This window comes from Salvelinus alpinus, chromosome 15 (genome assembly GCF_045679555.1).
Source record: "Salvelinus alpinus chromosome 15, SLU_Salpinus.1, whole genome shotgun sequence".
NCBI lineage: Eukaryota > Metazoa > Chordata > Actinopteri > Salmoniformes > Salmonidae > Salvelinus > Salvelinus alpinus.
This window is the reverse complement of record NC_092100.1, coordinates 39956168-39972708: the sequence shown is the minus strand read 5'-3', so window position 1 is coordinate 39972708 and position 16541 is coordinate 39956168. Positions and strand designations below refer to the sequence as shown.

Below are 16541 nucleotides of genomic sequence, written 5' to 3'. Positions count from 1 at the left end.
TATATTCCTATAGGGACATTAGTTCTTATAAGGTTTGAATGGTAAACGCTCCACAATTTGATTAAATGTTATTGTGGAGTGGTTTGGCTTTTTGTTTTACTGTGAACCATCTTGTTCTTGTTATAAACTCAGCACGAGACAATTAAAGAACTTAGCGCATGTGACATTAATATAGCCTAAATCAAAGGCTCATAGGCTTGTGTTTTCAACAACAACAAAAACTGTTTTATTATGTAGGCCTAGAATAGGTACACCATTCTGAGCACTTTAAGAGAGTGGGCTAATGTAGCCTATTCCTATACTTTCATTAGAGATATTTGATAATAAAAAAGAACTCAAACAACCTTGCCTGAATAAATTTCATTGTTCAAATCTGCCTCCTCTTTGCATAGCCGCAGGGGCGTGCGTCCTTGCCCAGGTAGGCATACCCGAGTTCAGCGATGTATGCACGGAGGGGAGCTGCTACCCGGCAACCGGAGACCTTCTCATTGGCAGAGCACACCAACTCTCCACCAACTCCACATGTGGCCTTCACCGGCCCGAGACGTTCTGTATCGTCAGTCATTTACAGGTAAATGTGTCTGGCACAATAAAGAACGTATTTGAACTAGGCCCAGTATGTTATTATAGGCCTATAGACTTAATTAACTCTAGGCTTTTAATCATACTCATATTGTTATGACAAGTTGGCAACAGTGAAAACCTAATACAGTAAGACTATCAAAAGGCTCCGTTATTGTTATAGTGGCACCAGCGCGTTAAGTAAAGTTAGCCTGGCTAGTAGCTACCATATCCATCATAAGCAAAGCTCTCGTGGTTTGTGGTGTCAGCAGTTGGAGTCTCTCATTCATGCCTGTAGTAGCGAGGGAGATAAGCAGTGGTGTAGTAGTGCCTGGAGAAGTGGGTATACTCATAAGCAGTGGTGTAGTAGTGCCTGGAGAAGTGGGTATACTCATAAGCAGTGGTGTAGTAGTGCCTGGAGAAGTGGGTATACTCATAAGCAGTGGTGTAGTAGTGCCTGGAGAAGTGGGTATACTCATAAGCAGTGGTGTAGTAGTGCCTGGAGAAGTGGGTATACTCATAAGCAGTGGTGCCTGGAGAAGTGGGTAATTTTGCCAACATTTCCCGGGAAGGCCATGTGGAAAATTGTATGCGAAACAGTGGCCTACTATTTAAAATAACAAATTATGCTGTCAACTGAGTCAAATTCACAGGTTTCAGATGTATTTTATTGTATTAGATTTTTAACAGAAAAACAACAAATTGGATGTTCTAAGTCCACTACAATGCTTAAACCACATCAGGGGACCACTTTTGAGGTCTACGGGGAATGGTGTAGTTAACCTTTAATTCAAGTGTGCAGGCACCTAGCACTGTTGTTTGGTTAGGTTTCTGTAGTGCAAGAGATGGAGTTTGCTAAACAAATGGCCACTGGATTGATGCAAATAATCATTATATAATTCTGCCAGGTTAGGCTACTTTGTAGCTAGTTAACATTTAATTGAGAAGATTTTTTGGCAAAGCCTTTCCATCTACCAGAAGACTGTTAGGCCTATCATTAGCATCTCTATATTTTTCCTGTTCTTTGATTGTTTGAAACCTGTCAGGACCCGGTGCGAGAAACAGTCACTAATAATTGGCAGAACCCAGAAGATGAGGCAGACACAGCAGTACTAGAGATGGTGGTTTAATAAAAAATAGATATCTTCCAAAATACAAAAGAAAATCCACAAAGTGGTAAAAACAGCAAGGGAAAAAACAAACCTCAAAAGATCAATCCAAAAAATACACGAGAACAAAACCAGAGAACCTCTGGAAAATTCAACAAGAGAAAAATGTTCACAAAGGCTGGGGCTGGGTGCTAACATACAAACACTGAGCAAGGAACTGAGGAACACACAGGGTTAAATACTAACAAGGGAATGACTTACAGGTGCAAACAATAATTAGGGCAAGAAAAAACAAAAGGTACAAAAAAGGTGCAAGGGGGACATCTAGTGAACAAAACCTGAACAGTCCTGGCCAAAACCTGACAGAATCCCCCCCCTAGGAACGGCTCCTGACGTTCCTACCAGCCTTCTCAGGGTGGAGGACCCTGAACTGACGAATGAGGTCAGGGTCCAGTATGTCCTTGGCAGGAACCCAGGAGCGCTCCTCGGGACCGTAGCCTTCCCAGTCCACCAGATACTGCCAGGACCGCTGCACCCGGCGGGAATCCAGTATCCGATGGACGGTATAAGCCGACTGGCCTCCGATGATACGGGGCGGAGGTCTGCCTGCCGGGATAAGGGGAGAAAAAACAACAGGTTTTAATAAAGAAATGTGAAACGTGGGATTAATTTTAAGGGATCTGGGTAAGTGCAGGCGAAAAGTAACGGGGTTCACTTTTCTGGCAACCTTAAAGGGACCGATGAATTTCTGGGACAGTTTGCGAGACTCCACCCGTAGCGGTAAATTCTTGGTTGAGAGCCATACTCTCTGGCCGAGGCGCAGGGTAGGCCCGGGACGGCGACGTCTGTTGGCTTGTTGTTGGTACCTCTGTGAGGAACGCAGAAGATTAAGACGGACCTTCTTCCACGTAAGCCGACAGCGTCTGATGAACCTCGAGGCTGAAGGCACATTGACTTCTGCCTCCTGGTTCGGGAACAATGGAGGAGCATAGCCAAACTGACACTCGTGCGGGGACATACCAGTGGAGGAGGAGCACAAGGTGTTGTGCGCGTACTCGGCCCAAACCATGAAGGACGACCATGTGGACGGGTTGTTGGAGACCATACATCTGAGGGTGGTTTCCAGCTCTTGATTCATCCTCTCGGTTTGGCCATTGGACTCCGGATGGTACCCTGAAGATAGACTGGCAGTGGCCCCTATGAGTTGGCAGAAGGCCTTCCAAAACCTTGAGGCGAACTGGGGACCTCTGTCGGAAACCATATCTTGCGGAATGCCGAAGACTCGGAACACATGGTTAATCACCAACTCAGCCGTTTCCTTGGCAGAAGGTAACTTAGACAAGGGGACGAACCTGGCCGCCTTAGAAAACCTGTCGATGATGACTAGGATAGTTGTATTACCATGGGACGGAGGAAGGCCAGTAATAAAGTCCAATGAGATATGGGACCAGGGTCGGTGGGGAATAGATAGAGGGTGAAGGAGTCCTTGAGGGCGGAGGTGAGAAGATTTGCCCTGGCAGCACACGGAACAGGCCTTGACGAAAGTGGCAACGTCTTCTTTTATGGTGGGCCACCAGAACTTACGCTGGATGAACTCCAAGGTGCGACCTACGCCCGGGTGACAGGTGAGGCGAGAGGAGTGCCCCCACAGAAGGACTTGGGACCTTGCTGCCTTGGGAACAAGCAACCGATTGGCAGGACCTCCTCCAGGGCCCGGTTCGATGGCTTGGGCTTGTTTCACGGTATCCTCCACTTGCCACGAGATCGGAGCCACGATCTTAGCGGCCGGAAGGACAGTCATGTCAGTATCTTCTCGAATGGCAGGAGAGTAGATTCGTGACAAGGCGTCCGGTTTGAGATTATTCGACCCGGGTCTATAGGTGAGGATAAACTGAAATCGGCTGAAGAAAAGAGACCATCGAGCTTGTCTGGAATTCAACCGCTTCGCCTGCTGGATATACTCCAGATTTTTGTGGTCCGTAAGCACTTGAAACGGTTGAGAAGCCCCCTCGAGCCAGTGTCTCCATTCCTTCAATGCCATCTTAACCGCTAGGAGTTCACGATCCCCCACATCGTAATTCCTCTCGGCCGGGGTAAGCCGGTGAGAGAAGAAGGCGCAAGGATGAAGCTTCTTGTCTTCACCCCTCTGAGACAGGACAGCTCCAACCCCAACCTCTGATGCGTCTACCTCCACCACAAAAGGTTCATCCGCCGTTGGTAGTGTCAGAATGGGAGCAGAGAGGATGCGCTGCTTGAGTCCTTGGAAGGCCGTCTCAGCTTCTCTTCCCCACAGAAACCTTGTGTTGCCACCCTTGGTTACAGCTGAGAGAGGGGCTGCCACCGAGCTGAAGTTCTTGATGAACTTGCGGTAAAAGTTAGTGAAGCCCAGGAAACGCTGAACTTCCTTAACGGACTTGGGGGTGGGCCAATCCGCTACCGCCCCTACCTTCGTGGGGTCCATCTGGACTCGACCGGGTTCCACTACAAATCCCAGGAATTGTACTCGGGAGGAATGGAATTCACATTTTTCCGGCTTAACGTACAAATGGCTGTCAAGGAGGCGTTTGAGTACTTGTCTGACATGCTTAGTGTGTTCTTGAAGGGAGCTCGAAAAGATGAGGATGTCATCCAAGTAAACAAACACGAAGATGTTAAGCATATCCCTAAGCACATCGTTTATGAGCGCTTGGAACACAGCTGGAGCGTTGGTCAGGCCGAAGGGCATCACCAAGTATTCGTAGTGACCAGTAGGCGTGTTGAAAGCGGTCTTCCACTCGTCACCGGGTTTGATCCGCACAAGATGGTATGCGTTCCGCAGGTCAAGCTTAGTGAAGACCACTGCTTCCTGGAGCAGCTCAAAGGCTGTGGCCATAAGGGGTAGCGGGTAGCGGTTACGGACGGTTATGGCATTAAGTCCCCGGTAGTCGATGCAAGGACGTAATCCCCCGTCTTTTTTGGCCACAAAGAAAAACCCTGCTCCCGCCGGCGAGGTGGATGGACGCATGAGGCCTGCTGCCAGAGAGTCCTTGATGTAGGTATCCATAGCAGCTCGTTCGGGAGGAGATAGGGAAAAGATCCGACCCCTGGGGGGGCATGTGCCCGGAAACAGGTCGATGGGGCAATCGTAAGGTCTATGGGGTGGTAGTTTGGTGGCCCTCTGTTTGCTAAATACCGGTTTGAGGTCATGGTAACACTCGGGAACTCGGGACAGGTCGATGGATTCTAGAGACTCGGGAGGGGAACTCGGGGAACTTGGGAAGATACAAGTGGCTTGGCACGTAGGACCCCACTGCTTGATAGTGCCCACAGACCAGTCGATGTGAGGGTTATGGCTGTGAAGCCAGGGGTATCCAAGGACGAGAGGGAACTCGGAACACGAGGTCAGATGAAAGTTCATCACTTCCTGGTGTTGGGAAACTGAAAGTCGCAAGGGGGTAGTAACACGAGTGACAAGTCCAGATCCCAAAGGGCTTCCATCCAACGTAGTAACCCTTATGGGATCACTTAGAGGTTCAGAGGGAACGCCATTTTCCTTCGCCCAGACACCATCCATGAAGTTACCTGCGGCTCCAGAGTCTACCAAGGCTTGAAGGGGAAGCTCGTGGTTGTCCCAGGAAAGGGTAACTGGAATGAGCAGGCGGGAGTTGGATGGATGGGAGGAGGTTATGTTTCCCGTTACAGTCCTCCCAGGCCTGCACGGGAGAGTGCGTTTTCCCTGGAGCCCGGGACACGTGGAGAGGAAATGGCCCGGTTTGCCGCAATATAGACAGCATCGCTCCCTCATCCGGCGGTCTCTCTCAGCCTGGGAGATGCGTCCAACCTGCATGGGTTCCGGTGGAGTCAGCGAGGATAAAGGTGGAGACTCGGAGCTGGGACCGATAGGAGCTAGGGTGAGAGATCTACGGTTGAGCTCTCTCTCTCTCAGACGCAGGTCTATGCGTGAAGCCAACTTGATCAGGGACTCGAGGTTGTCTGGTGGTTCCCGAGTGGCCAGTTCATCTTGGATGGTGTCGGAAAGACCCTTCAAAAAGCACACTGTGAGCGCCTCGTCGTTCCAGCCACTCGCTGCTGCCACCGTGTGGAACTGGATGGCATAGTCCGTCACGCTGCGCCGACCTTGGCGGAGAGTCAGGAGCTGTTTGGCTGAGTCAGGACCGCTGGTAGGACCTTGAAACACTCACTTGAATTCTTCAGCAAAGGTAGAGTAGCTGGCACAGCAGGGACTTTGGGCATCCCACACAGCAGTAGCCCAGGCTAGGGCTTTTTCCGACAGCAGGGTGATGATATATGCTATCTTGGACCGGTCGGTGGGAAACGACGAGGGTTGCAGCTCGAAGGAGAGAGAACATTGGGTGAAAAACCCCTTACAAACACTCGGATCACCTGAGAACCGTTGGGGAGGCGGCAGACGAGGTTCAGCCAGGGGGTTAACTGCCACGGGCACTTGAATCTGATGAACTGGAGCAGAAGCGGTTGCAGGAGAAAGTTGATCAGAAATCTGCTTTATGGAAGTCATCATCTCCGACAGAAGTTGAGAATGTCCAGCCAGTAAGGCCTCTTGCTGAACCAGAGCAGCTTCGTGACGTTGGACAGTCCCCTCGTGGTGGGACAGCATGGGAAAAAAGTCCTGGGTACTGGCTGCCTCTGGGTTCATATTAATGGCTCAGTGTTTCTGTCAGGACCCGGTGCGAGAAACAGTCACTAATAATTGGCAGAACCCAGAAGATGAGGCAGACACAGCAGTACTAGAGATGGTGGTTTAATAAAAAATAGATATCTTCCAAAATACAAAAGAAAATCCACAAAGTGGTAAAAACAGCAAGGGAAAAAACAAACCTCAAAAGATCAATCCAAAAAATACACGAGAACAAAACCAGAGAACCTCTGGAAAATTCAACAAGAGAAAAATGTTCACAAAGGCTGGGGCTGGGTGCTAACATACAAACACTGAGCAAGGAACTGAGGAACACACAGGGTTAAATACTAACAAGGGAATGACTTACAGGTGCAAACAATAATTAGGGCAAGAAAAAACAAAAGGTACAAAAAAGGTGCAAGGGGGACATCTAGTGAACAAAACCTGAACAGTCCTGGCCAAAACCTGACAAAACCTGGACATTTTAGTTCATATTATGAGGCATTTCTTACCTTGCTTCAAAGTAGCCTAGACTAGATCCCACCATAGAAACATTATATGCGTTCTCATGTTCTACGGGTTTTAAAATTAACTTTCTTTCATTGTCTAGCAGCCAAAGGCATCATCCTAGTCATATTAGCAACCCATTATAGTTGTTGCATCTTTAGATCTCTCCTCTTTCTACATTTCTAACAGATATTTCCATCTCGGTCCATGGAACCGCTCGTATGTGTTGTCTGCATTTTAGAACAGGGCTACCGCCGTGTACACATTGCTGTGCATTAAACGTGACCATGGATATGTTTCTTATTTTACGGTTGAATAAATACTGTTACATTAGTTTGTGAGAGAGCCTTTACTTTAGGCTATTTACTGTGTTACAAAAGTAATATTGAATTGTATTTGGTTGAAAACGCAACCAAATATCAACATTTAAAGGAGATGAATCTAATGCTTGAATAGTTTAATCTGAGCCACTGGCTTATATTCATTAACTTAGATTTTTGGGTGAGATGAATACATGAATCCAACATACCAATTATTCATTTGTTGACAAACTAGAATTAAAGCCAAACCTTCACGGTGGCACAGATAGAACTACTCAAGCAGAAGATAGCCTACATGTTCTTCGAATGTTGATATTTGGTTGCGTTGACAACCAAACACAATTCAATATCCAGTTTGTTTACAAATGTATTATTGATATGTAGAAAGAGGAGGAAGGGAAGCGCTACTAAGGTACACAATAGTACATTTTGGTAGACAGAATGTGCTCTATGGTAAAAGGGGTAAATTGGTCATCAAAAAGAAAGGAGGACCAAGGCACTCTTCATATAATTAATTAAAATGCCTTTATCTGTATGGCATGTTCAATAGAAACAAGGTTTTAAAAATATGACGCGTTTCGGCTGCATGACCTTCGTCAGGGAGTACAAAGAAATAATACAATGTCCTCTTTTGAACAGCTTTCCAATTAGCCCTAATTTGAAGAGGGAGTGGTTACAAAATTGATTGGACACACCTAGTAAGCAATACTATACACATTAAAAAGTTAAATACTGTAGCTATGTTATCAAAAAATTAAACTCCAAGCTAGAAGTATCAGAACGCCTAGTAAGGTAGTTCTAACCTTAAATATGACTGGGAAAAGTGTCAAGAATAAGAAAGCAGTATATTCCATAGTACACTAGAACACAGCAAACATGGATATTAATGATATGTCTTTGCACATTCTTCCACTGCAAATCTACCATTCCAGTGTTTTACTTGCTATATTGTATTTACCTCGCCACCATGGCCTTTTTTTGCCTTTACCTCCCTTATCTCAGCTCATTTGCTCACATTGTATATAGACTTATTTTTCTACTGTATTATTGACTGTATGTTTTGTTTATTCCATGTGTAACTCTGTGTTGTTGTATGTCGAATTGCTATGCTTTATCTTGGCCAGGTCGCAGTTGCAAATGAGAACTTGTTCTCAACTAGCCTACCTGGTTAAGTAAAGGTGAAAAATATATATAAAAAATAATGATATGTTGAATGAATAGGACCAAATCAAACCTTAAATGCACTTTTAAATCAAGTTTGATTTGATTTAGTCCTATTATATAACTTACATTTTTGGTTGCGATGGAGACATGAATCCAACATATTAATAATTAACTTGAAGATTACATTTTAAATCAACCAAAGCTTAAAAGCCAGAGGCAGCAGGTAGCCTAGTGGTTAGAGCATTGGGCTAGTAACCAAAAGGTTGCTGGATCAAATCCCCAAGATGACAAGGTAAATATCAGTCCTTCTGCTCCTGAACAAGACAGTTACCCTACTGTTCCCGTGGTAGGCAGTCATTGTAAATAATATTTTTTTCTTAACGGACTTGCCTAGTTAAATAAAGGTTAAATGTAAAAAACCCTAGGACTATATTTATTGTCTATTTTTAGTTGAACCCCTTGGTTGATTTGAAACAATAGCTGTTGATGACTTTGCAAATGCTATATAGGCCTAAATGGATGATATATCACTTATAAAGTATTATAAAGCATGGTTACATTTATTTTACTCTGTTAAAAGGATTTGCCACTTTTTTTCAATTTTTGCCTAAAATTACATATCGAAATCTAACTGCCTGTAGCTAAGGCCCTGGAGCAAGGATATGCATATTCTTGGTACCATTTGAAAGGAAACATTTTGACGTTTGTGGAAATGTGAAAGGAATGTAGGAGAATATAACACATTAGATCTGGTAAAAGATAATACAAAGAAAAAACAAACCGTTCTTTTGTATTTTTTTGTAGCATCATTTTTGAAATGCAAGAGAAAGGCCATAATGTATTATTCCAGCCCAGGTGCAATTTAGATTTTGGCCACTAGATGGCAGTGTATGCACACAGGTTTAGACTGCTCAAATGAACCATTGCATTTCTGTTCACACTTTTGTATCAAGACTGCCCAAATGTGCCTAATTTGTTTATTAATTACTTTTCATGTTCAAAACTGTGCACTCTCCTCAAACAATAGCATGGTATTATTTCACTGTAATAGCTACTGTAAATTGGACAGTGCAGTTAGATTAACAAAAATGTAAGCTTTCTACCAATATCAGATATGTCTATGTCCTGGGAAATGTTCTTGTTACTTACAACCTCATGCTAATCGCATTAGCCTACGTTAGCTTAACCGTCCCGTGGACGGGACACTGATCCCGAAGAAGTTTTAAACCTACCCTTTGGAATTACTTCGATAGCAACAGTAAATCTATTTACTTATTAAGAGATATGGATAATAAATTCATTCTAAAAATGAAAACGCTCTTGACGTGGTCAATTTGGCATTGAGATTTTATAATAATCACCTTAAGGTTTACAGTCAATCTCTTGTCTGTTGGGGGTGGAATATATAAATGGCATATATTCAAAATATTCCTTGTCCTTTTATTTTCAATACTTCCTTTCAGATATGTTTTCTTTAAACTCCTGCTTTTTCAATGTGAGCGTAGGAGTGGGATGTTTGTGATTTGGGAAGGATTGGTTTGGGAGTCGCACAACCCTCTGAGTTGTCTAGACCACTTCCTGGCTCAGTCACACAATTACTCTAGCAGCATTATTGAGGTTCCGACCAACAAAAGAGTTTTGGAACGTCTTCAATGACTTGAAAGTGGCTGTGCCAGCAGCTTGGACGCATGGGGGCTCATTGTAGCCTACTGCCACAGACATTACATGGCTAGAGATATCTAAACTCTCAAACACCCGTCTGTGTAGTCAAAGCTCCTGGACACTTGAGAAGCCACCATCAAAGGCTTTTGTTTCCCCTAACATAAAAAGACAGACCATTCCTTGTTTGAGAAATATTCCTATTTTATCAGCTTTGTAGTTCTAAACCCGCATCGGTCTGTATTATATCCTCCTATATCCAATGTACTACTTGAGAATACTTTCATGACGTGCATCTGTTTAAAGTATGCTATGTCCTGAGCATGCTAACATTTTAAGATTGAAATCTAATCTAATACAATTTTTTATAATGTATGTCACCACTAAAGCAGAGAGAAACCAGATTGTGATCCAACAGGATCCTAGAGAGGGTGGAGGTTCCATGTCTTATCAAACACATCTATATGTAATGGAATTTAAATTCTAGTGTGTGGCTGTGGGTACAATGTTTCATGGTCTGGATGTGTAGAAGATTTAGAATATTGTAAAGTTGTTTTTTCTCAAGTGAAGTGGTAAAAAGACGCTGGAAGGATATCTAGACGGTGCTGAATTTGAACCCTTAAGTATGTGTACACATTCGCAAGCACACACACACACTGTGTGTCTTCTGAACATCTGGTGGCCAAATGAAGCCTACATTGTCAGCAGCCTCAGATAAGCATTCGCTGATAAGGCCAGGGCAAGATAGGCTCCTATTTTTAAAGTAGTTAAGGGCCTATTTGGCGCAATCTCTAATTTCAGCATCTATATCTACTCTTGATAAAATAACTCATTTTCATTCACTTCTGTATGAATGGGCTTTGTTCCTTATCTGTCCCCGATTATGAGAAATCTGCTTGGCATCACTGGCAGTCTCATCTCTCTCTTTCTCCCAACCCCCACGGTCTCTTCAGGATGAGAAGAAATGCTTTTTGTGTGACTCCACCGACGTCTACGTCAAAAGCGTGGTGAACACCACCACCGGCCACCGGGTGGAGAACGTCGTGACCACATTCGCCCCCAACCGCTTGAAAACCTGGTGGCAGTCAGAGAATGGTGAGTTCTCGTGGGAAAAAAGGGTGGGGGGCTAGTAGGCAGAGGAGTTCAATTAATGGGGACTCTCTCACTCCCGCCTCTTGGCATATTTTCACCCTCCAATCCCTTAGCTTTAATCAATGTGAGGGAAGACTTCAAAGAGAAAGCAGTAATGGCTGACCTGTCATAAACTTTGGAATAACAGGATGAACCCATTGGGAATGATTAGCTAGGTGGTCGTTGGGATGACACACCGTGTACACCATGTAATGGATGCTAGTAAGGAAGTCCTCACTTCTTACTAGGCTTGGGCGGTATACCGTATATACATTACAGTTTAAACTATTTTTTTGAAGTTTTTCAATACATTTCAATATTTGTAGCTACCTATTTAAATAAATACCTGCTGTCAACTTGTGCAGTACGTTAGGAGATAATGCAGATCGCGTTGATCATTTCACCTGTCACATTATTTTATATTATGAAGCTTACCGTAGTTCCCCAGAACAGTTGAGCCAGTCACATGTTTGTTTGTAAATTGCACGATGGGAGAAAGCAGGAGCAGGTGTCCAGCTGACAGGGGTCGTGTTTTATATTGAAAGTCAACAGTGTTTTTTTTTGCTTCAATTGAGTGATCAGGGGCGTGCAAGTATAGTTTTCCTTCACAGAAAATACATTAGTGCAACACATTAGGCAGAAAATAGCATAATTTTCATCAGATGACAACAGAACTGCAAAGCTATTTGTCTGGTAGCCACACAATTAAATGAGCTTACAATGAAAAAGCAAGGTATTTTTTGCTCAAACAATGCATGGCTAACATATTTCGAATGTTTATCAAAGAAAGAACATAGAAAGATATTTCTTATGTGTTTTATATTTTTTTCTGCTTGAAAAGCGCATAATTCTGCATTAACGCGACCCCTAAGTTTAACTTGCTAGTTATCTAAGTAAGTGGCTGAATTAATAAGGAGACGGGGCATCATAGTGTGTTAGCTTTCTGCCGTGTTTGAGAAGTCAAAGCCCTTTGGATGAGTTATCTGTACTGCTGGCACTGCTGTCTTGATTTCCTTGCGTTATTTCTCCTCTCCGTTCTCGGCTCGCCTGCCCCTTCTCTGAGCACTTGGCCTTTAATGATTACTCATCCAAAGGGATGCCATGAGCATTGAAATCATCCACAACTTTAAATGGGCAGTGCGTTCAAAAACTTAATTTCCCTATATTTGACATATACAGTATTTCCACACTATGAGGTTGGAATAATAGAGTGACATTTGGAAAATTATGATAATACCAGGCGATATCAGTTAATAGACCAATAACAAAGAGAGTTATTGGTTACATATCCCTCCCATTAGGCTCCTCCAATTAGGTCCCTCACTCAGACGACTCCCACACAGTTCTTACAAAATTCTTGCTTGAGAAATTGCTTTTTGCTAAAAAGCTTTTTGTTACTTTTTGAACATTTTAATTGAAAACAATCACAGTAAGGTAATTGTGACCCAGAAATGATTTGATATTGAAATTAAAACGGCTGCATTGGACCTTTTTTAAATAAAAATGTTGATATACCAAGTACACCTTGCCTTGAAAGAGTTAACTCCCAAAAAAGTGCTGCAAGGATATTGAATCCAGAAAGTCATCTGATAGGAGTTTGGGGAGGTTTGGTATAGAGGAATAGCGGCCAACTCCACCGATGGGGGTTGGAAAAGAGGCAGGGAATTTTCATTCATAATCCAGACATTACCGTACTAGATCCGCTCCAACACTGGCCATGTATGACCCAGACCAAAACACAACCTCTTATGTACATAAGCACAGAAAAGGTTCCCCCCAAACCCTCTGTAAAAACTGACACTCAACAATCGTTGCTAGAAAGCGTATTATTACTTCTTAGTTGCCTTATGTTGTTGTAATGCATACATGACATAGTCTGTTGGAACACGTGGTGGCCTGTTGTTGCTCTTATTGCTCCTTTTGCTACTCAATAAACATTGCCGCTTGACATTAGTTTTACCAAAGAAATAGGGACATTTGGAACAGTTATGTTGTTATTTGCTGTTTAACTGCCCAGTGGTTATGCTTAAAACCCTTAAAACCCACAGCGTAGTTTTGTGGCAAAGAAGATGGATGTCAGGAATCTTTAGGGCAGCCGTGAGATTGATATCATAGAATGGAACCAACCATGATTAGACTATGGAGGGAGAGTCAAAGAGTTAATCCAAGTGTTCCGGTCCAGAGGAAGCACTGGGAAGAGTGGATAAGTGTCGTGTAGTGTTAACCATTCCAGATTGTGTTATGCTTGGCTCAAGTGGAACCCTGTAAACTCATTTTTTTGTTTTTCTTCCTCCTTCCTCTCCATCCGTTTCACCCTCTCTGACTTCATTACTTTTTGTAATTCTATTCTTCACTTGCCTTTTGACCCGTTCTCTTCCCTGGCCCCTCTATCTCTCCCTCCCCTTTTCCATTTTTGGACATCTCTTTTTTTAAATGTCCCTCTCCTTTTCCTCTCTGTCTCTTTCCACCCCTCTTTTCTTTTCCCCCCAGGTCTTGAGAAAGTGACCATCCAGCTGAACTTGGAGGCAGAGTTTCATTTCACCCACCTCATCATGACCTTCAAGGTAACCAATGGAGATGCTGGGTCAGAGGGCTCGCTGTGGGGGAGCATGGGTAATGTGTAAGGGGATGCAGGCTGGCCTGTCTACTCAGGAGATTAGCACAAGACTCCCCCCCCCCCCCCACACACACACACATATCCCCCAGCTGTGTGTGAGCCTGAGGAATGTGGAACAGACCGCCCTCCCGTCCGGGATTGTTCGCTCCACACAGATCAGGCCTGTATAACTTTACTCACAATTGCAGCCTATTTATGCTGTGTAAAAGCACTTTTGAAATACAGCCAATATTGAACTCAACTGTGTCATCAATCCTGTGTGACAAATACAAAAGTTCCAGTTATGAATAAATGTACTGTAACAGACATTCCCAATGGCTAGCAGCTTCTCATGAGAAGGATGTAAAGTAAAATGCCAGAATATGCCCCTGTTGTTCACAGATCTTTCAACATCAACATGTTCACATAGTATGACTCAACTTTCATTGTAATTATGGTATTGTAGTATATCATTTTATTAGATAGTTCACACCTGTATTCTCTCATGGCACGTCATCTTTGATTACAGCGAATGATGTTCGTTTGGAAAAAGTTAGCCATTTTCCAGATGTACTCCTGGTAAAATTGCTGGTAGTAACCTCAGTGTGAAGGTATATCATCGAGGTGCATAAGTATGGTTTCTTCTCCACGACAGACCTTCCGGCCTGCTGCTATGGTGATCGAGCGCTCGGCTGACTTTGGGAAGAAATGGCAGGTTTACCGCTACTTTGCATACGACTGTGCGGCGGCATACCCTGCCATATCCCCGGGGCCCATGCAGAAAGTGGATGACATCATCTGCGATTCGCATTACTCCGACATAGAGCCGTCAACAGAGGGAGAGGTGTGTGTTCTGAATTACTGAGTTTTGAGAGAGTCTAAGTTCTATCAATGATAGGTTTATAGACTGAGTTGACAAAACAATAAGAACACCTGCTCTTTCCATGACATAGACTGACCCGGTGACTCCAGGTGAAAGTGGCAGGTAGCCTAGCGGTTAAGAGCATTGGGCCAGTAACTGAAACATCGCTGGTTCGAGTCCCTGAGCCGACTAGGTAAAAAATCTGTCTGTGGCCTTGAGCAAGGCACTTAACCCTAATTGCTTCTGTAAGTCGCCCTGAATAAGAGCATCTGCTAAATCACTAAAATGTAAATGTTATTGACGTCACATGTTAGATCCACTTCAATCAGTGTGGATGAAGGGAAGGAGACAGGTTAAAGAAGGATTTTTAAGTGCCTTTGAAAGGGAGTATGGTAGAAGGTGCCAGGTTTATGTCAAGAACTGCAACGCTGCTGGGTTTTTCACGCTCAACATTTCCCCATGTGTATCAAGAATGGTCCACCAACCAAAGGACATCCAACCAACTTGACACAACTGCGGGAAGCATTGGAGTCAACATGGGCCAGCATCCCTGTGGAACACTTCCGACACCTTGTGAAGCCCATGCCCCGACGAATTGAGGCTGTTCTGAGGAGGGTGGGGTGCAACTCAAAAATAGGAAGGTGTTCTTAATGCTTTGTACACTCAGTGTATGTCAAGTCATTTATTGTAGCTAAGTAATAACTAATCACATACATGACACAATATGCTGGATGTCTTGAGAGAAAAGAAGCCATTGAAAGTCGAGTGTAATCGCAGTGACTGTCTCTAGGTCATTTTCCGGGTTTTGGATCCAGCTTTCCGTATTGAAGATCCCTACAGCCCCAGAATCCAAAGTAAGTTCCAGTGACGATACGTGTACTTAATGGTTTATATCTGCTAGTAAGCTGTTCTTTTGATCCTTCACATGTTTTGGGGCAAATGCCAGCTATGTGTTGCCTATTAGCCAACTAGAACTGCAAAACACAATTATTACGCATTATGACCTCAGGGCTAATAATCTACACGCTAACGGCTAACACATGTCTCCGAACGATTCAGACATGTTGAAGATCACCAACCTGAGGGTGAAGTTCACCAAGCTGCACACCCTGGGAGACAACCTGCTGGACTCCCGCATGGAGATCAAGGAGAAGTACTACTACGCTGTCTACGACATGGTGGTCCGGGGTAACTGCTTCTGCTACGGGCACGCCTCCGAGTGCGCCCCCGTCGACGGGGCTGGGGCTGGGGATGGAGTGGAGGGCATGGTGAGTTCTCCCTGATACGATTGTTGTAGTTTTCATCAGGTCTCCTTATGTGTGGACGTTTGTGCACTTTGTGTGTGTGTGTGTGAGTATGTTGCCGTTTAAGAACAATTGTGTTTGTGTTGGCGAGAGCGTGTGGGTCTACATCTGTGTGTGCTTGGGAGACTGTTTGTGTATTTGCGGACAACATGTGTCTGTGTGGGTACGTGTTTGTCTGTGTGTGTATGCTCTGGAGAGAAAAAGACAAACAATGCAGTTCCTGTTTGGTCTCTGCTATGGCCTGTCTGTCTGCCTGCCTGCCTGCCTGCCTGCCTGCCTGTCTGTCTGTCTGCCTGCCTGCCTGCCTGTCTGTCTGTCTGTCTGTCTGTCTGTCTGTCTGTCTGTCTGCCTGCCTGTCTGTCTGCCTGCCTGCCTGCCTGCCTGCCTGCCTGCCTGCCTGCCTGCCTGCCTGCCTGCGGAAAGGCTACTCTGTCTTTTGGTCACTTTTATTATACAGCCGATTCACCAGGAAAGAGGAAATTAACCCTATTTACTCTCCTCTTCCTCTCAGTCATTTTGCAGTGTTTTTCAAATTGATTCCCTCACATCAAAATGTCTTAAAAACAAAACTATATACATTAACACCTTGCCTGAGGAGGCCTAACATAAAAGCTACATAACCCTGTCATAAGAGTGGCATAGTGGCTGTTATAACGACACCAAACTTGGCACGTATCTGCTATTTTCTTGAA

General features: G+C 44.3%; 1 protein-coding gene across 1 annotated transcript in view; it reads left to right on the top strand.

The window, feature by feature from the left end:
* LOC139540045 (laminin subunit beta-1-like) overlaps positions 1-16541 on the top strand; it is a 43993-nt gene that overhangs the window by 2660 nt on the left and 24792 nt on the right. Inside the window, exons 2-7 of the mRNA XM_071343583.1 lie at positions 393-571; positions 10910-11051; positions 13578-13651; positions 14339-14527; positions 15336-15399; positions 15605-15813. Coding sequence (XP_071199684.1) covers positions 393-571; positions 10910-11051; positions 13578-13651; positions 14339-14527; positions 15336-15399; positions 15605-15813 — 857 coding nt within the window. The remainder of the gene's footprint in view (positions 1-392; positions 572-10909; positions 11052-13577; positions 13652-14338; positions 14528-15335; positions 15400-15604; positions 15814-16541) is intronic.